Source organism: Equus asinus, chromosome 25, assembly GCF_041296235.1.
Source record: "Equus asinus isolate D_3611 breed Donkey chromosome 25, EquAss-T2T_v2, whole genome shotgun sequence".
NCBI classification, from domain to species: Eukaryota; Metazoa; Chordata; class Mammalia; order Perissodactyla; family Equidae; genus Equus; species Equus asinus.
The window spans coordinates 39,758,752-39,779,899 of record NC_091814.1 but is presented as its reverse complement, the minus strand read 5'-3'; the positions used below and the strand labels follow the sequence as shown (position 1 = coordinate 39,779,899).

The following is a 21,148-nucleotide window of genomic DNA, read 5'->3' as shown; positions in this document are numbered from 1 at the left end:
TTTGAACAGCCCGTCTTGTGCCCTTAGTGCTCATGTAAGCAGCATAGCAGCTGGGCTAGATTGTGGTTAGCAGAGAGGAAAAAAAAAATACTCTTTTTCTTTCTCTTTATCCCGTCCCCTGGCAGAGCTCGATTCAGGACTGGGGTGAAGAGGTAGAGGAAGGAGCTGTTTACCATGTCACCCTCAAAAGAGTCCAGATTCAACAGGCTGCCAATAAAGGAGCAAGATGGCTAGGGGTGAGTAAAGCTGGAGAGATTGTGAACTTTGGAGCTGCAGTGTCTGTTTTCCTGTGAATATCATTATAAAGCAGAGGCAGGCTTTTTTTTTTTTTTTCTTCTTCTTCTTCTCTTTTGGCCTTAAAAAGGAAACTGCCAATGACCAAGTGTTTGCACTAGCTGTACAGGTCTGTTTTTGTACTTAATGTTTTCCAAAGCTTCTTCCCTAGGTTTGTCAATAATTCAGAACCTCTTAGAAACATCTTGAGGTATTTGGCAAATAGAGTGGGAGCGGAGCAGTGGAAAGTGACACAGAGGAACAGGACCAGAAAGCAAGTACTCTGTTAGACAAGAGCCATATGCAGCTTTGCCCAGCTGGCACCCTTCTCTCTCCCCGTCCTCCCTCTATTGATGCTGACACACCTTTCCTACTGCAGTACCTTTACATACTACCCAGAATGCTCAGGGGACAGAGCATTCCAAATCTGCTTCCAATGCAGGTGGCAGCTTTTCCATTGATACCTCCTTTCTACAGCCCGTGAGGAGGCGAATGCATGCTTAGTGCCCAGGACTTCATGTATAGTATGCATAGAGTGCTGGGTCTTTGGAGAAACGCTGCTTCCATACGTAAGATTTGTTTTTCCACTGAGATTCTAAAATAACTCACATGGGTGGGACCACGTGAGTTATCTGTTATCGCCTAATGGATCCTTCCACACATCCCAAATAAGGGGATATGAGAAATGGAAAGCTTGGCGACAGGATCACTACTTGGGCAAACATCCACATGCAGAAGAAGGAAGGAATTCTTGATCTGGAGATAGGAGTAATCCTCAGAGCAGTGAGAGGTGCCGTAAAAAGCCTTGAGAAAGAAAATAAGGGTCGGCTGAATAGAGGGGATGGGGTGTGGTTTCACCTGCCCTTGTTCTAGCCACACCCAGGCTTCACAGGTGATGGGTTGAGAGCAATGAAGATTAAGCCTTTGCATTTTTTTGGGTTTCAGGAAATTCAGAGCACTTTGAGCAGCATTCAAAGGTGGGGTATGAAGGAGGACAGGAAAGAAAACTGCCCAGGGCCTCACATTAAGACTAGAGGCAGCATGTGACTTGTAATGACTGGAGTTTAAGGCAGGATGGCCAGCAGCAGTGATTTCCTTTGCCACGGGTCTGCTGACACAGGCATTCATTGCTTTTGGCTTCCCCAGCTGCTTCAACTCAGGCCTTTGCTGCTGTGTACTTTGGGCTGAGGTGCCACCCACCAGGGCTGTAAACTGTTAGTGCCATCTGCAGGTATGGTCTGGAAAGGTAGGAAGGAACCTTGCCTTTGAAAACCTGAGGTCTTTACTTATCAAGTAGGTGCCTTACTCAGTATATGATTTTAAAATTAGTTAGATGCCTCACCAGCAGACCTGATAGGAAAAGCAGCACTGGAGTTCTGACAAGTCATCGCTTCGTTTTTGGTTGTTGTGTATACGCATTTTATTTAAATGTGGTGTTGATGTGGTTTGGCTTGTCAGGGTATTTCAAAATGATTCACAAGTTCTGAACCAGCGCCTTCAAAAGGATCATTCCATTTTCTGATGCCAGGTTCTTCCTCCCTTTCTAATGAGACTGATGTTGCTTGGGTGACAGTTTTAGCTTTTAGCCAAACACAATAGCAATGAATGAGTAAGTCACGGGGACGTGGAGACGTTAACTCTCTAGGTCCCAAACACACAGAGTATGCTTCGTTTAGATGTTCACAGTTATTCAGTAATCCTCACTGACCTGTTCACTGGACTCCACTTCTCTTGTCTCCCCCCTCTTCCAGTGTTCTCAAGTTTATATAGAATTCACAGTTGGTGCACCCTCCATTTAGCAGTAGAGCTGAAATATTGAGAGGGAAGATAATGTACAAAGATTGCTTTTAGTTGATGGAGGAATCTGTCTCTTCCCCTCATTTCAGCGAAGTGTCGTTTGCTGCTACCACCCCCGTCCTCCAGAGCAAGTTCTTAGGGCCTCTCCGGCTCTGATCCCACTTGTTTTGTTGTCTTAGGTATCCTGTTGGGAAGCTCTGTTTTTGTCCTTGGAAATTCCAGACTTAATTAAATGTGACTCAACCAATTGAGCCATAGCAATTAGAAAACCTTTCTCTTTAGGACTGAGTGGCTTCTCTATGTTTGTTTTCCTACATCCCAGTAACCCTTTAAAAATTCTTCAAAGCAACCAGTTGTAGAGTGAACTAGAGATTGAGGTGCCATGAGGGTATTACTGAAATATGACAACAACCTTATGAGGAAGGTGGTATCGTGATTACCTCTTTTTTTCCACACCAGGAAATGAATGCCCAGACAGGTTAAATTGCTTGCCAGGGTCAGACAGCTGTAAAGTGGTGGAGGCTGGTCTGGAACCCAGATGGTTAGTTCTTTGCCATGAGGAGCTGCCTGGGGCCTTAAGGCTGTTTCCATAGCAATGGAAGAGAACGTTGACTCAGAAGAGCAAGGATGCATATGGTGTACTTTCCCCCTAGATGTTGCACCTGATGCAGGACTTGAGCAATATGGTTTTCCTTCATGTTTTGAATGATAACTTGAGCTACAAGTTGAGATAATTTGTTATGAAGATGTGAGTCTTATTGATAAGCTCTCCATTTTGGATGTGTAAAGTATGGTGCACCAAAGATGCATACGAGGTTATGTAGCACCTGAGGGCGGCCATAGCTCTCATTACATGTCTGTAAGCCATATTCAAAAAGCGTAAAAGACTGAGTACAATTTCTGTATTTTCTTGTAGATCTCAAAACATAATTAAGATTCACTTGGGAAGGATAGCAAAATAATTACGCATCCTTAGGTGTGAAGTATCATACAATCCAAAACATTTAGGACATTCTTTTTTGTTTTGTTTGTTTAATTTTGTGTTCACTTGATCTTTTGAAGTAAAACCCTCTGTCTTTGACTGTAAAATATACAACCAAGTATGGCCCAGGCCAGGTTTTCTTATACACGTCAGTGCCTTGCCCATTGACAGTGAGGTTATGTTGGGCAACTTTGCAAAACCAAGGATTATTGAAGTACTGACCCAATTTTTCCTGTACAGTGATATCTTAGACTGGGATAATTTTATCTGGCTCTAGCCCTCAAAGAAAAATGGCTCTGATTATGTCATAGAATCATAAAATTTCAGGATTGGAAGAGACATTAAAAAGTAATTTCACCAATCATTCAGTTAACTTGCAGAATGTCCAGTGATTTTTGCAAGAGCAAATGGTCAAAACTTAGGATTTTTCTTTGGTCCCAGCATTGTGGTTATACATTGACAGTGATATGTAGTAATGATTTAAGAAAATAGCAGTATTCTCTGGAAGCTGGAAATGTACCATTTTAGGAAGAATACTCAAATAGACTCGGAGAAAGGATCCAACTGTTAGGGAAGGGGCTTTGGTGTCAAGAACCCATTCTGTTGTCTTCAGAATATGGCAGATAAAGGGTCCAGAAGAATGTGTCAAAGCTAAGATAAGTTCAAAGTGGGGATATTTGCTTCATGGGCAGAATCATAGTTCTGGATCACTTCTGCGAAGTTTGTGGGGAGTAGAATGGTCAGTGGATAGTCAGATAGCTTTTCTCAGTTCTGTGCTTCCATGGATGTGTGGTCCTTGTGGTGGGGCCCCAGTGCCTCCCTACCCTACATCCTGTATTTATCACACTGTCTCCCTCATAGGCCCTATGTGGGGTTGAGTTGAAATGCTTCATAGCTGGGAGGCTGGAAAAGATAGTGGAATAAGACAGGAGAAAGAATACATTTAGAAATGAAAGGAACTGGAAATCTGTTACAGAGCCTAGTGTTTAGGGTGAATTGTGTCCAGTCCATAGGTTATACGGGTGCAGTGGTAAGAGAACCACATGTCACACCTGGATCGAGAAGTTGATTCTCCCTTGAATACACTATTTGGATCGACTCTACCAGGTGTTTCACTGACGTTGCTCTCCATATTGCCTTCAAGTGGCATACAGGTCCTCGAGTTTTCAGCTAACTTCACTTCTGGGAAGCTTCTCTATGTCCGAGGTCTGGAGGAGGTACCCTTCTGCGTGTTCCAGAAGCATTCTCTCTCTCTCTGTCTTGCATTTACCTCACTCTATTGTAATTGCCTGTTCATTTGTGTCCCCCACTAGACTGTAAGCTTGGTGAGGGGGGACTGTGGCCATCTAGTTGGCAGAAACCCAATAAATATTTGTTGAATGAATGGATCAAGGTTCATCCCTTTTTGGGGGACTAATATTGTCTTGATAAATGTCGATGTATGGTTGCTCCTTATTTAAAACAAAATCAGCATGAAGGTGTTAGCTGATAAAAAAGAGGAGGGGAGTGTGGGAGCGAGAAAAATCAATTAGGTAATGATTATAGCTATCTCACATCCTTTCTGGAACAAAGCAGGGCACAAAGAAAGGTAGTGATTATTCATTTTAACAAAAACATTCATGGCAGTGAATTAACCAGACAATTCCCCAGTGCCTTTTAAACGCAAGAAGTCCAACTGTACTTGTCTTATTGCTGAATGTCGAAGAAGGAACGGCTATGCGCGAGTTAAAAAGTGTTGGCAAGCATTAGTTACGTGTGATGGGAAAGCCCAGGAGCAGGATTTTAGAATGGTAAGGAGATAAGCCTAGAGGAGCCCTTAGTTTACAGTTGATCATCCTTGTTTTCATCTAGGAAAACAGGCCCTTGGGTTGCATTATTCTTGTTTATTGGAATGTTTAATTTAGGCTTTAGAAAATAAATTAAAAAATTTAGCAACCATCTCTAAATGAACCAACTGGTGTTTTTTCATTTTGACCTTGGGAACGTGTTTCTGAAATAATCCAATAATATGGTAGCCTACACCAATCAAGAAAATAGAGTAGATTTCAATTGCCTGAGACATGGTTATTAAGTTGGGTCCTTTCACTGCTTTCAAAATCTGTTGGGATCTGTGTAAGAGACACTTAGCATATCATCAAGAATATTCATTTCAGTTCGGCAGTCCAGGGGACACTCGATTGAGTGTAAAATACATGTCTACCCCCAGCAAATACATTACAGCCTAAATATAAGAGGCACATTAACTCCTTATACTTAAAGTATACATTCTGTTAAATCAATATTGTAAACATATTTCATTCCTATTCCTGTGAAATTATAAAGAAAAAGTTTCTTGGAGTTTTAAATTTAGAAAGAAAAAGAGAGCAATAAGGTAAAGACTGTACCTTTCCCCTTTAGCGCTTAGCTGGAATTTGTCACTGCCCCATCCCACTTATTTTAGTGTCCTTTGTCTATGGCATGCATGTCCTTTTACACTTCCCCATTCTAAATAATCAGACTCTTAGAGTGACTGTCTTATGCATTTTATGTTAAAATATGCAATAATAAGCTAAAATAAGTAAAACATTTAAATTTCTACCATGATATACTTTTTACAGAAAAAAAAAGATTTCTGTAAACAGAGCAAGGAAACTATGGGTTAACTAGGGGAAGATACTAAATGTTGCCTCATTCCATTAGAGAAGCACAGCCAGCTGAGTCTGGGTTGCTGTAGGGTGGGGCTATCTCCACAGAGTTGATTGGGAGTCTGGAGTTTTGGGCAGTTTCTGGGTCATTTGCTAGAAAACACATTCGCTGTGATCTCCCTCACTGCTGTTGCATGTCTCCTTGTATGATTCTGTCACCTGTGTCTGAATCTGCTAACCTGACCTTTGATAGCATTTATTTATTCATCAAAAGCCTACTTTATGCCAGACACCATGTTAAATCTTGGGAATCCAAGGTAAAACAGTACACCCCTTGTTCTTAAGGAACTGACGGATAGTAGGGGAGACAGAAACTTTAACTACAATATATTGTGGTACGTGTGATCAGTGCTATGTGAGAGATGTGCACTGTGTGTTAGGGGAGGGTGTGTGGGGACTGGAGACAGGCGTTCCAGTCAGAGGGCACAGTGAGGGAAAGCAGGGAAGCCGGAGATGGGACCACTATGTGAGGCTCAGCATGGGGAAGAGGGAAGGATGCCTGGTGACAGGAAGGGAGGCTGGAGAGAAGGGCTGGAGCCGTGTCACTGAGAACCTGGTGTGCTGAGCTGTGGAATTTGTGGTAGTCATCGAAAGGCTTTACGCAGAGTGGAATGGTCAGATTGGCGGTTTAGAAAGATGACTGACAGCTGAGGGGTGGATGCAGTAGAAAGGCGCCAGAGTGGGGCATGTAGAGGGGGAGGAGGCTAAAGTGGTAATGAAGTGAGGAAGGGGATGAACCCCTGAGTGGAGGGCGTGTGGCGGGGAGAGTGTAGGGAGAGCAGTGGGCGTGGAGGATGAGAAGATCCTGTCAGGTGTGGATCTGAGGCACCTGGTTTCACAGAGCAGGTCAAAAGCCTTCTGACTTTCTGGGGTCAGCGTCATCCTCTTCTCATTGAGTGAAATGTCCTGGAGACTTCAAGTCAGGTGTCCTCCATGTGTACACACACTAGCAAGTGCCTTCTTTCCTGTCAGAAGGCCCTGCAGAATACCCAGCCCCAGGTGTGTCTGATGTGTGAAGTCTAGGGATGAAATCTCAGTTTAGACTCACCATGAAAGAGGCAGCAAGCACTGCTTGGTTCTCAGATTCCAGAGAACTTTGAAGAGCTGGTGGTTTCTTTTCTTTTCTTTTTAAGTCTTCTGTTTCTCTACGAACTAAACAAATTGAATCTGTAGGCTGCGGAGAGAGAATAAATATGGAGCCCGCAGGACTATGATTACAGAGTTGTATTTTAGACAACAGCAGTTAAACTTATAATTGTGTTGTCAGGGACAGAAGAAATTTTATGGTTAGGTGTTCTGGTCTTTTTCCCTCTCCCTACTCAATGTCTTTAAACCCTCCCTGACACTATTTATCCTGGCTGCTGGCATCACTGTTCTTGGAGCCGCACTCTGATTGCTAACTCCACTTGTATAGAAGAAAAAATTTGGTAAGATCTAATGCTTCCCTAGTTTACCGTTACCCACAATCTCAGTCTTTCTTACACACACACACACACACACACACACCCTAAATTAAAATGTCTTTCCACATTTTATCTTTTAGGATTTGGTGCAATGTTGTAATGTCACTCCATGGCCTCTATATAATGGATCAAAGCCTGACTTTGTTATGTTTTGCTTGGTTTCCCTTAATTGTGTTATTATTACGAATGGTTAACTTTCCTCTGTTTAGCAGCCATCTTCGGTTTTAAAAAATGCAAACAGAGGAAGGAATACAGGTAGGACACGCTTACAGCGTCGGGTAGGAGACACTGCCTCGGAGGAAGCTCCATTAGTCTTGTGCAGAGAGAGTCATGTCATATACCACTCATACTTTTGGCTTAACGTTGTAGAAGTACCTGTGGCTTTTCACTAATGTGCCTGTGTATTGTGTCCCCGTGATTGGGGGTTCTGCCTGGCCTGCTTCCTTAAAGCCATCTTCTCCTTTATGTCATGCAGTGTGTGACTTCTAAGGGTAATAATGGCGACGGTTGGGGGTGGGACGGTGTGTTGATGGTGGTTCTATCTTTTTTTTCACCCTGAGAGACTCATTACCCTACATTTGCTAGCATTTAATTGCTTGTGCCATCTGTGGTCCATTCATTTGAATTCGTTTCCACACAGTTAATCTTCTCCTGTGTAAACTCCTCCAGACGTTTTCTGTTTGTTTGCTCTTTTCAGCAAAGAACCGAGCAATTCAACTTTTTCCTGTATTTCGTTTCCTGCTGATTTAAATACCCATTTTCATCTTCTATAGAAGTGAAGCCAAAGCTGAGTCCTTCCAGTTTCATAATTCTAAAGATAATTTAAAGACCAAAAACAAACCTTTTCTGCTAATAGTAGGATGTCTTTGGTCAGTAATATCAGCTGAGGCTCCTTGCAGCCCTCTTGCTAGCACCTCTTCTGTGTTCTATGCCATTTTCATTCCCGTAACTTCTGTCACTGCCAGTGACGGAGCTAGAATCTGTGGATAATTTTACCTAACAAAAGAAAATTTAATGGATATAGGTAAAAATAATCGAAACTGGATTAGACATTGGCTGAAAATAAAAGGCTTTATAGTCATGCCTTTCCCATTAAAATTGCAACACTTGAGAATTTTTTTATTGAGATAACTGATACTCCTAAATAGAAAGTTCAGGAAATCATTTGGTTAGTTTATGAAGCATAGGGAAAACATTTGCTATTTTCTATCCAAATGTTGACTCGTCCTAATGACACGACACAATGAGCATATCTATTTTAAAAATGACTTAACTAAGTCTGAACGGGGCCCAGAGCCATCAGGGCCTGGCTGGAGAATTAGCACACGGTTCTTTCTCCTCAGTTAGAGCCTTCACAGGAGCTGGCAACTCCTGGTTGCTCTTCCTTTTCGGGGGTATTTCCAGCAGGAGCTCAGGACGTGGGGGGCGACCTAGTGCACTGGTCCATCGCCTGCGCTTTGGAGCCAGACAGGCCTGAATTCACAACTTACCTCCGCAATATGTGAGCTGTGTGGGCTTGAGCTGTGAAGTTACTTAACCTCTCTAAGTGTGAGTTCCTCACCCGTGAAGGAGGTGAAGGAGTTATGTGTGTAAGGTGCTTGGCACAGTGCCCAGGGTGTGGTACGCATGCTCTCGCTGAGTGGTGGCTCTCATCAGGACCCCACTGTCGGGCCCTCCGTTAAACCCTGCTGTGGAACCTTGCAGAAGCATGGGGGCCTTCCCTGCACGTGCCCCCTGAAGCTTGGGGTTGTATGTAAACCAGATTGCTTGATTAAGAAACAGCGTTAGCAAGGCTTTAAGGCATGTTCCTGCGTCACTTTCTCATTTGGCACATCTGGGAGGAAGGGCCATGGCGGGGTTTAGTAGTCCTTGTTTATTAGGAGTAATATCCATTGTTGTGTTCTTTCTGTCTGGCTGCCTGTACAGTGGAAGAGAATTATTGCTTGGGCTCCAATATTTTGCATTTCAAATTCCTTCAGTTTCCTATGTAATCAATTTGTTGGTGTTTCATTTTTATGCTTCAAAAAATATTTTATCAATGGGTTATATTTTATCTTCTATATTTTCTATTTCCGACTGAAAAATGGGAGGGTAGGAAACAGTTTTTCTAAAATTTGCTTGGTAAGCGTTACACTGATCCTTCTTCATGAGCCATAATTTAGAATGTTAGCAAATTGTGCTTGTGCCATAAATGTCAATTTCTAGATGAAACCATATAAGTTAAAGATAAAATTTCTCCCTATGCTGCATGTTGGTTAGTTAATACAATACTTGAGCTCCAAACAAGGAATGCGCTGAATTGCTCCTGAGGTTGTGACGTTTGGAATGTCATGTGGCTTTTAAAATCATCAGTTTCCTCACCTGTGAAATGGGGATAATACCTGCTTTTCCTCCTGCCTTTGGGTTTTGTGAGGATCGTATGAGTTAATGTATATACAAATACTTTTTAATACGTAAATTATTATACTAATATAAAAATATTCTTATCGTTGTTACTTAACCTAAAGGCTTTTTTTCTTTTTCCTTCTCTCTCCTCACCACCTAAGTGCTTGTTTGGCCTATGGTCTGTTCGTTAGTCCTGCCTTTCTTCCCTCATCCCAGAGGGAATCTTGTCTACATTTTTCGTTGCACTTGCTGATTACTTGACTATAGCTTCATGTTCAGCAAGGAGTAGTGTTTCCTCTGCCACCACCAGTGTCACTACTGGTATTCCAGGTGCACTGAGAATGCAAACAGGCTTCTCTCTGTCGATTGGAGGTGGGAAAAATTATCCCATGCTTACAGGATTCTAAAGACAGATGCAGTGAATATCTTGCATGTGAAAGCTTTCTACTTTCTCTTTCTTTTCTTATTCTTTCCAATATATTGTTTTTTAATTTTAGGTAATGGCTGCTAATTCTCTTTGATTCTCCCTTTCTTTCTGGTACTTTTAATTTGTTGCAGAGAAAGGTGGTAAAGTTAATGCAGCAAGGAATGGAAAGTGCTCCCAGCCTTCCAGAGCTGCTGGGGAAATCAAAGTTTGGTTGGAGGCCAAATCCTGATGTGGGACTTGAACTCATGACCTAATGCCAGAGGCAAGAATGTCACCAACCGACCCACACTGACCCTCATAAGATGTAGACATTTAAAATACTTCCTTTGAGTAGTCCTATTGTTGCTTTCTGTGTTTTCTTCTCTCTTTCAGCCCTTTCTTACAGCATTCCTTGCTTTCCTGTTAGGAATACAATTTCGTGTTAAGACCTATTTTTCTCACCGTCTTTCCATTTCCTTATTATAGTTGCTTCCTTCTTGCTTTCCATTTCTCCATTGTGAGTTCCTTTTTTTGTTCCTGTTCCTTCCTGTCCTTCTTCTGGATTAAAAATAGTCTCCCGGGTCTCTGGCTGTGTGCCCACGAATCTGACCTTCCTTCTATTCATATAGTGTCCCCCCTGAGCATCTTAAGATCTTTTCCTGCTCAAGATCCTTGAGCCCCTGCATCCATTCCCTGTTATTTGTGCCTCTTCTTTCAGTATAAGCTGACTTACTGGGCTCATGACCCTTGTACTCGGAGCTGGAAGTGAAAATTGAATCTCTTGTACAAAGATGCTGAATAAGTGATTTGCTCACGTTAAGTGTTACCAGCAAACACTGAATTTTCTCTGCATCTGCTGACTCTGTGTGTGGTGCTAAAGGCGAAATGGCTCTTATACACTGACTCAGGCGCGTGTTTAACATGCATCTATGTGCACAGCCATGATGCCATGATCCACTGAGCCCCTGGAGCCGGCTTTCAGCCAGTGTGCTGCTCTGGGTCTCCCGGAAGGATCTGCTACAGTCTTGCCCCCACAGAAGTGTTTCTCAGGGAGCTGAAGTTGATTAAAGTGTTTCTTCATGAACGTTCTTTGGTTAGAATTGGAGGATTATGATATTCTTTACAAAAATGACTTTCTATCCAATGTTGACCTAGACAATCCACAAAAGAGTGTCTGCTTGAGGGATAAAGGCTCGTAAAACTTTAGATGACTGGCCCTGGAAAGTGCTGATGGCAGCAGCTCTGATTTCAGCCCCCAGCCCTAACCTGAACTCCCTGTTTTGCTAACAGAGCAGCAGGGTTGCTGGCACTCTTTTAGGTGGCAGAAGGAGGTTTAAAAGATTTCCCTCCACCTCCCTATGGTTATGTCTCCATGAAAAGAACTAGCGCTGTTCTTAGTTGAGAATCTAGAGTTGTAGATTTCATTATCCCTAGTGAAGTCCATGTGTCTACGCAGCTCTCTCTTCCTCTGTCACTGCTTGTGCCATGGTGTCACCTGCAGTGCTTTCTGCTCAGTGATTGACTGATGAACTCCTCCCTACCTTTCACATCCCAGCTCAAGTGGCATCTTTACTCTTCTGCTTTTCCTGATCCCCTTTCTGGAATAATTACCCTTTTATCTGAGTCTCCTTAGCAGTTTACCAAAAGCTCTATTATAGCACTTAGCGCAGCGTAACGTGTTTTTTTTTTTTTTATGTTTCTCTTTGCTGTGTTCATTTGAGTGCCTCGAGGACAGGGACCATATTTAATCAATCTTTGTATTCCTATCATCTGGGACCGTGTCTCAGCCATAGTCAGTTGTAAGCATCTCATAAATTGGCTTTATCTCTGTTATAAAACATATATCTTGAGAACATTTTTTTTGGCCATTTGGTAATGTTATAAATCTCCTTTTTTTTTTTTTTAAAAAAAGAAAATACTGAACAAGTAAGCTAGATTTAAATTATATTTTATACTTCAATTAATGACAATTAAAAAAGGAGAATGCTGCCTTTGCCTCATTTTTGTCATCATCACTTGATCTACACGTTTCCTGATCTTATGAAAATTGACTTATCTATGATGGTGACCTCTATAGATGAGATGACATGGTGTTCACAGTTAATCCATAAGCTTCTTAGTGATGTATCGGTTTGAGTCATGGGTCAAGGATAGACCTCTGGAACCCAGTTTCTGCTTTGGATTCCAAAGTTACTTTACTTAGGGTTTTCACATATCTTATTATATCCTATATCTGAGGGCTACAATTTGCTTCAAGCTTGTGTTAACCCAGTATCAAGCCAATTGGCTTTGCTTTGTATAACACATTTTTGTAAAGGGACCTGACACCCTCCATACACATAACCACTAAGGTTATGCAGAGAATAATGAAGCTTCTTCTCTGAGATTTTTGTGATGGGCTTGTTGTGTGGGGTACTTTTTTAGGGGCCTGCGCCTCTTCCCAGGGTCCACTGGCAAAAGAGGACTTAAAAATGAGTGACATAAATCATATGTTATTGTCTAACATAGTATTATCTGTATGCTTTTCAGTTTTCTTTAGTAAAACTCAACTCCCTTTGTTCTCTTACCCTCCCAAACTTTCCTCTGCTTTGTGGTCTGACGTTTTTAACCCTTAAATTTCTGCTTCAGGCAGAACGGAAAGCCAATGCTGGAAGTTTTCAGAATTCTAGCTGTTGTTAGGTGTTTTCATTCAGATTGTCCCTGTAATCAGCTCTGTCAAAATCAAGTTTCCTGACAGCTGCTGCTCCTCCTTGCCTTTTGTCAGAGCACACTTTCCTTATCTTTTTCTTTGTGTAGGGATTCAATGGCATCTATGTTTGCTTTGGAAAAGAAGGAAGAACCGTTTTTAAGCAACGTTATTCTTAAATGAGTGATGCAACAATATTATACATATTTTTTTAAAACAGAAGAAAAAATCACCCATAATCCTTCTGGCATAACACAGCTCTTTAAAACTTTTTATCTTCCAGTCTTTGTTCAGAGGCACACATTTTAACACAGTTGCAGTCAGGCTATTTATTCAGTTTTGTAATCAGCAAGATATATCTTTCAGAATAACTTCTCGAAGTTACTTTCTAGTTTGAATCTTTTGTGACATTTGTTACTTTTCTGTCGTCACAGACAAAAGAATGGGTTTGGACTTTGTGTTTGAAGAGTTTCAAGGTGACAATGCTTATTATTGGTTGACAAGCCTCATCTCTGTCCTTCTGCTTGTGAAATCTCCCACCGTTTATCAGGACTGTGGAGCTCTGAGGAGCCTGACAGTACAATATGGGAGGAGGGCACGTGAGTGAATGTGAATGGCTCCCCCTCCTTCACTGCCGGGCACCGTTGTGGGTCCTGCTGCTCTGGGGGACGTGGGACCAGAAGTCTCTGGGGTTGCACTGTTCAGCGTGGTAGCTACTAGCCACCTGTGCCCGTCAGGCACTTGACATGTGGCTAGTCCGAATTGAAACGTTCTGTGCATGTAAAATCCATGCCAGATTTTGAAGACTTAGCATGAAGAAAATAACATAAAATAGCTCAGTGATTTTCTATAGTGATCACATGTTAAAATGATAATATTTTGATATAATGGGTTAAAATATATTGTTAAAATTAATTTCACCTGTTTCTTTTTACTTTATTTTTAAAATGTGGCTATTAACAAATTTAAAATTACGGGGGCCAGCCCCAGTGGCCTAGTGGTTAAGTTTGGTGTGCTCTGCTTCAGCAGCCTGGGTTCACTTCCTGGGCGTGGATCTACACCACTCTTCTGTCAGTGGCCATGCCGTGGTGGCAGCTCACATACAAAAAGAGGAAGATTGACAACAGATGTTAGCTCAGGGTGAATCTTCCTCAGCTAAAAAAATAAATAAATAAAATAAAAGTACATATTGTGGCTGGCATTATGTTTCTATTGGGCATTGTTGCTCTAGGGCCTTGCATTTCAAAATGCCGGATATAATTTATTGTTAGGTTCTGAAATCAGTTTATTGGATCAAAAATCGCTATTTTAACATTGGAACAGAAAGGAATACAAAATATCAGACTAGCACTATTGTGAACATTTTTGTTTTAAATATGTACGTGTGTGTACTGAGTCATGTGTAAAATGTATCTTTTCTTTTTGCCGTGAATCCTAGTTAAAAAGTTTGAAAATCACTGTTCTAGGTTCAGCTTAATCTAAAGCACTGCCAGAAGGCCTGGGCTGCTCTGTCAGAGGGCAGGTTGGTGCTAGGAACACCATAGAGATTTTAGGTCTGGTTGGTGGAAGCACTTCTGGAACTCTTCAAGTAAACCAGACTCTGCATGGAAGCAAACCTGAGCATCGGTGCTGATCCTAAAAGCAGCAGCTGCTCAGAAGACTCCCAGAGTGAAGGGTGAACTAAGGATGGCAGCAGGTCTGTCAACAGGAGACTGTGGTTAGCACTCAAGTGCCCCTTGAGTCCAGGAGTGACTTTTGTCTGATTAGTTGCTTCTTCAAGACTTCGTCAGAATTCATGGGCGGTGATACTTTCTAAGAAGCAGGATGGTTTCTTAATGACCTTGGAGTCAAACTGGGTGGGACAAGGGTTCCCTTTGACCCTTAAGATCCTCCACCCACATGTCCTGCTGAAATCAGCACAGGCTGTATCTAATCTAGAATCACACCAGTTCTCTTCCCTCCTGACAGAAGACGTGACCTGACAGCACGCAAGACACCGGGGCAGTCACAGGGCAATGCCTGTGGCTGGGTTCTAAATAAAGGACACTTGAAGCCACAGAGAGAGGGCTAGACAGGCTCCCAAAATGAAGTTTATGGCGTTGCATGGGCCTTGTATTTATTCTGACAGTTGTAAAAATTCTTTTGGGCTGACCCATTTTTCCTTTCTTAATTAAAAAAAAAAAAAAAAACAATTTGGCAGGCAAGAGTAAGAAATGTAAAACATGTGACTAATGCTTCAGCTTTTTCTCCTGGAGCCAGATTCTTTAAAATTATACCTTAGACGTGCTTGATGTTTTAAAAACAATTGCCCACAAAAGCCACCAAACATTTGTTTCTGAAACTTGTAGACTTAGATGGCATTCATTTTCAGGAAAGAGTCCAAAAGCACAATATTTCAGAGTTATTGAACCGAAATCTTCTTTGGAGATTTTGCCCTGGTGAATTAGATTACCCTAGGAACTGGCAGAGGGCCAGGCAGCCTTTCGCCTCTATTTTGCTTGAGTATTTCCAGTCCTGTTGGTAGTCACCCAGAATTTTTGAGGGAGTTAGATTAAATGATCTTCAGCATTGCTTGTAGATGAAAAGTACTCTCATTGCAATGACGGTCTGAATTGGCAATCGGGAGCTGTGTTTGTTTTGACCTCCTGTTGTTCTGTATCACAAATAGTTCGTTCATTTATTCACTTATTCAAATTTGATCTCCCACTATGTGCCAGATATTCTTCTTGGTGTTTGAAGGCAACTTGGAGAATTCTGGAGTGCTTATCCCAGTGGATTTGAGGGCCTCCAAAGTCTAGTTCCGAACTCCCTCTCTAGTGTTATTACCTGTGTTTCCCCTTTATATCCTTCATGCTTTGATCTAACTAGGCTACTTTCCTGTCCTAGGGTCTTTTTCCCCACTGTCGCCTCTGTCTGAAATGTCCATCACTCAAATTCCAGCTCAGATGCCCTTCTTCCATGAATCCACTCCAGTCTCCCAAATGGTGGTGAATTATCCTTTTCTGAACTCCAAGGCACTTTTTACTTCTCTTATGACACCACATGTAATCTTCTATTAAGTTGAACTGTATGAGATTGCCATATTTGTAAGTTAAAAAAGGTTGAATATTGGCAGTCTTATATGGTTCTGTTTAATATTAGTGTTCACACAGGGAACTTAAATTAGGTCCCTTTGCAAATGTGTTGTATTTGTGACTTATGTTCAGCCAAGATTCCTTGGTCTTTTTAGTTTGTATACTCTGAAACAATTAATAGTTATTAAATAATTCAACTAAGCCTCATTTAACCTATACTTGGAGACTTGATTTTTAAAAATCTAAATGTAGAAAATATTTATTTTTATTAAATTTAATTTTGTTAGTCTTAGCTATTTTTTCCAGTTTTTTTCAAAATCTCTGAAAATTTTGATTCAGTAAGCCAGTGTATCAGCTATAACTTTCAATTAAGTTTAATAAAATTCTAAATAATTACTCACTTCATTTATCAACATGATTTAATCAACATGACCAAGGACAAAACTGTGTTATGTTGCTAGAGACATTCCTCACTCCTAACAGTCCTCACTGGTTAACAGAGCTTCACCATTAAGCATTCCTGGACTGTTGGATTTGGATACAAATTTAGCCAAGTCTACAGCTATTCAACTCATAGAGCTCCATTGTATCTATAAAGATCTAAGGAGAGAGTTGATGGAATGAGTTTTTGATTCCATGAACGTCATGTCTGTAACGTTCCATGTTACTTGCCTAGGGTCAGAATAAGATAGAAAGTTACTTTGGTATGATTTCGTTTTTCTCAGGGATTTTGTGTTAGTTCCTAGTGATCATTGCTTACATACCATCTGGGATATTGGCAACAGTGGTTGGCAGGCAAAGCGGTCCATTGTTTCCAGTCTACATTCCTATCTGAAAATTGGTATGTTTTCTTGTTGTCAGCGTTTAGACACGTCTGTGATTCTCTGCTTCTGTGAAGGTTCCATTCATCCATCTTATGATCACGTCTGCTGGTTCATTCAGTCCCCTTGCAGGTTATTAATCGGGCTCTGGAGACGTGAAGTCACTTAAGGGCTAAGTGCTTCCTTATCATTGCCTTCTCTATCTTGGGCTCTAGTTTCCTCTTCACCGTGTTGGTCCTGTCCTTTCCAGTTTGAAGATCATTTTCCCTGATAGTGAAGATAGAAGCATAAGAGCAGTGAGGTAGTTCTCTTTTCTCTGTTAACAGTACCCCACCTATCAGTAATGAGCCACTCCCTTCCTCATTCTTGCTCCTCATAAAATAGCTGAAAAAAGCTCTTTTACTTGACCTTAACATTTTCACAAGACTCAGTTTATTATAAATGTTAACTTTCATGTTACGGTGCTGTTAGATATGTGCTACCCTAAGTACACAGCCTTAGTTATGGGGCCTTATTTCTATCTCTAATAATTTGGAAAACTTGGACAACCACCTTGATTTCTTTAGGTGCTTTATTTTCTTTTTATTTCATGTTTGAAATATTTTCCTACCTTTCTTGAATCCTCCTCCTTGTTAGAGAGGGTTTACACTAACTTTAAAAAACATTGTTTTCCTAAGGTTTGGGATACTGGTCTGACACTTCCAGGGGAACCTAAGCGCTTTCTCCCAAGGTTTCTATAAATCCTGAAGCAATCCTTTTCCTTAGTGATCACAGTTATGCCTGCAGTAATAGCTGTTTTTATTTCCTCCTATCTGCAGAGTAGATGAAAACCTAGCAGAAAGCGTCAGTAGCTGTGGTGACTGTTTGTACAGTGAGGGGGAGGAATCAAAGATGATTCTAAGATTTTTGGTGTAGTTGAACTACGAGAATGGTAGTGTCATCAGCAGAAACAGGGATTCTGGGAAGAAGAGCTCCTTTGAGGTGCTGGTGGGAGGGTGGTGACATGATTATTTCAATTTTAGACACAGCATCCTGGAGGAGTTTTCCGATTAGAAGAGATTTGGGGTTAGAGGAATGTAGGTGAATGAAGCAGTAAGAATGAATGATATGGAAAGCGGAGGAGGCCTGAGGGCCCGGCTTGGAGGATGTCTCATTCAGGAGGCAAGAAGGCAGAGAGCTTTATTTATTTTTTTTATTTCATGTTTGAAATATTTTCCTACCTTTCTTGAATCCTCCTCCTTGTTAGAGAAAGTTTATACCAACTTTAAAAAACATTGTTTTCCTAAGGTTTGGGATACTGGTCTGACACTTCCGGGAGAACTTAGGCGCTTTCTCCGAAGTCACTTCAGAAAAACTAGTTAGGTCAGAGGAAGAAGCAGGCTAGTTTATTACCATAGACTACAGTGGGGTGAGGGTGGTGGGTAGGGGCAAAGTTTTAAGATGTTTGGAGGCTTATATACTCTAAAAAAACAAGTAGAGTCACACCCTCTCACTTTTGGTTATTTCAGCTTTCCAGAGCATGTTTAAAAACTTTTAGTGGAAAAGTTCTCTGAGCGGCCCAAATAGCTCTTACTCTGTGGGAAAGGCCATTATTCTTAATTCATACAATGTTAATTCCTAATGCACAACAAAGTTGGTTGGTTATTTTTATATAGTAATAATGAAGGTTGTGTTTACAATTGAGTAGATGTAGCAAATTTGAAGAGAGTGTAGCTTTTAGAGGCAGACACACTCTTAACTGAAACAGACAATCCCAGTGGAAGGCTATGTTCAAATGTCACCTTCTCAGAGGGGCCTTCTCTACCACTCATTGAAGTTGCAACCCTCCCCCACCCTGGAATTCCCCATGCCCCCTTTCAGCTTTACCCTCCTGGCGGCTTAAGCACTGTCTGACATACTCTTTTATTGGTTATTGATTGATTGATTGATTGATTGCCTCTCTCCTGCATTAGAATGTAAGTTCCACGAGGACATGAGTTTTGGTTGCTTTTCCCCCTGCTGTCTTTCCAGAGTCTAGAACAGCACCTAACAGACGGCAGACACAATAAATATTTGTTGAATAAATGGATGTAAGAAAGTGACGATGATTAAATACCAGGCTTATGAACTTGAAAAGCGTAGGTATATGGGATCCTTTAGTTTTAGAATAAGCACTGCTATCTGTGTCGGTGTCTCTGGGGCAGCCACTGCAGTCGCTTGTCGCATCGGTGGCCTAAAGAGCTATGAGTGAAAGGTTAAATCATGCTCAGGATCTTCACTTCCGAAGGCAGAAGAATAACACATTTCAGAAACACTTCCATCAAATAAATAAAACTTTTAGAATGTTGGTGTTTAGAAGGTCCCTCACTGGGAAAACAACTCTTCCCATGTTGAACGCTAAATTTCCCCACAAAGGATCACTGTTACGTGATTTAAGTGTACTGGTTTCTTAAAAATTTGATTTTCCCTTGACCTCATTCACACCCTGAACAACTTCCTTCCAGAACTACTGGAAGGAAGTGTTAAAGGTATTGCCTCCTTCCGTCCTAGTGTCGGAGACCTTTGGCCAGAGGTGTGGAATTAGATGTTGGGGCTACTGAGAAGTATGTGGTGGCTAAACTTACAAACGGCTAAGCTGAAAACTCTCTCACTGGTTTTGCTTCCACACTGACCACCACTTTATTATGTGACGTCAGTGGCCTGTTTGTACCTCTCATGCCTTTTTGGCAAAATGAATCAATATGTGCTTCTAACTAACCACTAGGTGCACATAAGGAGTTTGAAGAATGCTGGGTTCTCTCCCCAGTTCAGACATAGCCACAAAGCGTAGCTCCTCAGTCCAGCTCTAGCCTGGCTGTGTTCTACACATTGTACCCTCTTCCACAGTTGCCTTCGAGTCCTTGAAGAAGCATTTTTTTCTTGTTCTCCTCTTTCATGATTTACTTTGGACACAGTAGCTGTGTACATGATTTCCTGGGCTCAATATAGTGTAAATTTTTAACCTCACAGGCTATGGAAGTGACCAAGGAGAGCTTTTCAATGTGAAAGGAAAGTCCCCTCGCTTTAATTAGAGTGACAAGGCAGTATGGAGTTATGTAATAGGTGTTCACGCAGCTCCATTCGTTACATAATATAATGGCCGCTCACAATCAGGTACTTAACTCCATCTCACATTCAGGACCATTGTGTCCACTTGCAGAGACAGTGCTTTCTTTGTTTGCACCAAATAAGCGGCTAGTGATTATTAGCTTAGCTATTAGGTTAAATCACATTCCTGGAAAGGGAAATGTTGCAGCTTTTTTTTTTTCTTTTTAATGGGGAAGGAGAATGCATTTTTGAAAATCCAAATGTATAATTACTACTGGCAACATGACCATTACACCTCTTTGATAAGAGAAGCTTATGTTTTGTTTGGTTAAGACAGTTATAATTTCCTATAGTCCTGTGACCCCTGTGCTATTAATGTGAAATCTAAATATTTGCCTTCAGATAGTTTTGGTGACATGGAACCTATGTCCTCATTTGCCTACGGTGGTGTCTTTTCCCTCCCATTACCTTATGGAGGGAATTTTGACTTGCTGTTGAGTACAGGACCTGAGAGTTTGTGATTCATTCATAGCATCCGACATGGAGTAGGCTGTCACTATCTGCCATGTGTGGAATGAGGGGTAGAGGGCAGTACGTGGGGGACCTTTGATGAGCAGATGGGGGTCTGAGCTGCTGGAGCCATCCGGCACTGCCCCCTCAGTGTGGCTGTGGAGTCCAAGAGGTCTGGGCTCTACTGGCCTCTGTCAATTACTAGTAATGTGACTGGGTAGATTACATATCCCCTTGAGCCTTCAGTGTCCTCATCCGTAAATTGGGGTTATTGTGAGGATCAAATGAGATTGTGTACATAAAAGAGCTTTGAATATTAGAAAGGGCCACACAAACAAAAGATAACATTATTCCTAATCTGAATTTTTCTAGTCAGAATTGAACTTGTATAGAAATACTGATTAACTTATGTGTTCATTGCCTCTGATGTGCTCCAGCCAGGAACAAGTCAAAGTAAGTGTATGCATCTACTCTGAGTAAACTGATATCAATTGATGACTGTGGAAAAAGAATAAAATTGGTCTCTTGCTACAGGTAAGGAAGAAAGGGAGTTGGAGAAGAGAGCGCTAACATGAAATTTTAGAAGAGGGAACTCATGCCCAAGTGAAAACAGATTATTTTACTTCAGTCATAGTTTATTTCATTTAATGATCACTGGAATTCCTCTAGTATTGTTACTGTGCTTCTTAATCATTAATGTTTATTATAATAACCTGAGACTAAATGGAGACTCCCAGTGACAAGGGTTTGGATTGAGTAGGTTGGAGGTTGGGCCCATGAATCTGCTTTTAACAGATGATTCTGATGCAGGTGGATCATGGTCCACATTTTGAGAAACTCTTGGTTTCTCTAGTAGTCCTCTGACTGAATCCTTTCTTACTTTCCTACTGTTCACTTTCATATAGACCCATGTTATATTTGATCATGGTATACTTACCTGCTTAAAATCTTTTAATAGCTTCCCATTGATACTAGGTTAAAGATCAAAATTCTCCTCCTGG

General features: G+C 41.4%; 1 protein-coding gene across 4 annotated transcripts in view; it reads left to right on the top strand.

Moving 5' to 3' along the window:
* Positions 1–21,148, top strand: part of RGL1 (ral guanine nucleotide dissociation stimulator like 1) — a 239,082-nt gene that overhangs the window by 122,602 nt on the left and 95,332 nt on the right. For 3 of the 4 annotated variants that reach the window (XM_014850296.3, XM_044757665.2, XM_014850297.3), the window contains one exon: positions 126–236. The exons of the other annotated variant lie outside the window; for it this stretch is intronic. In XM_014850296.3, coding sequence (XP_014705782.1) covers positions 126–236 — 111 coding nt within the window. The remainder of the gene's footprint in view (positions 1–125; positions 237–21,148) is intronic. 4 annotated transcript variants of the gene reach the window in all.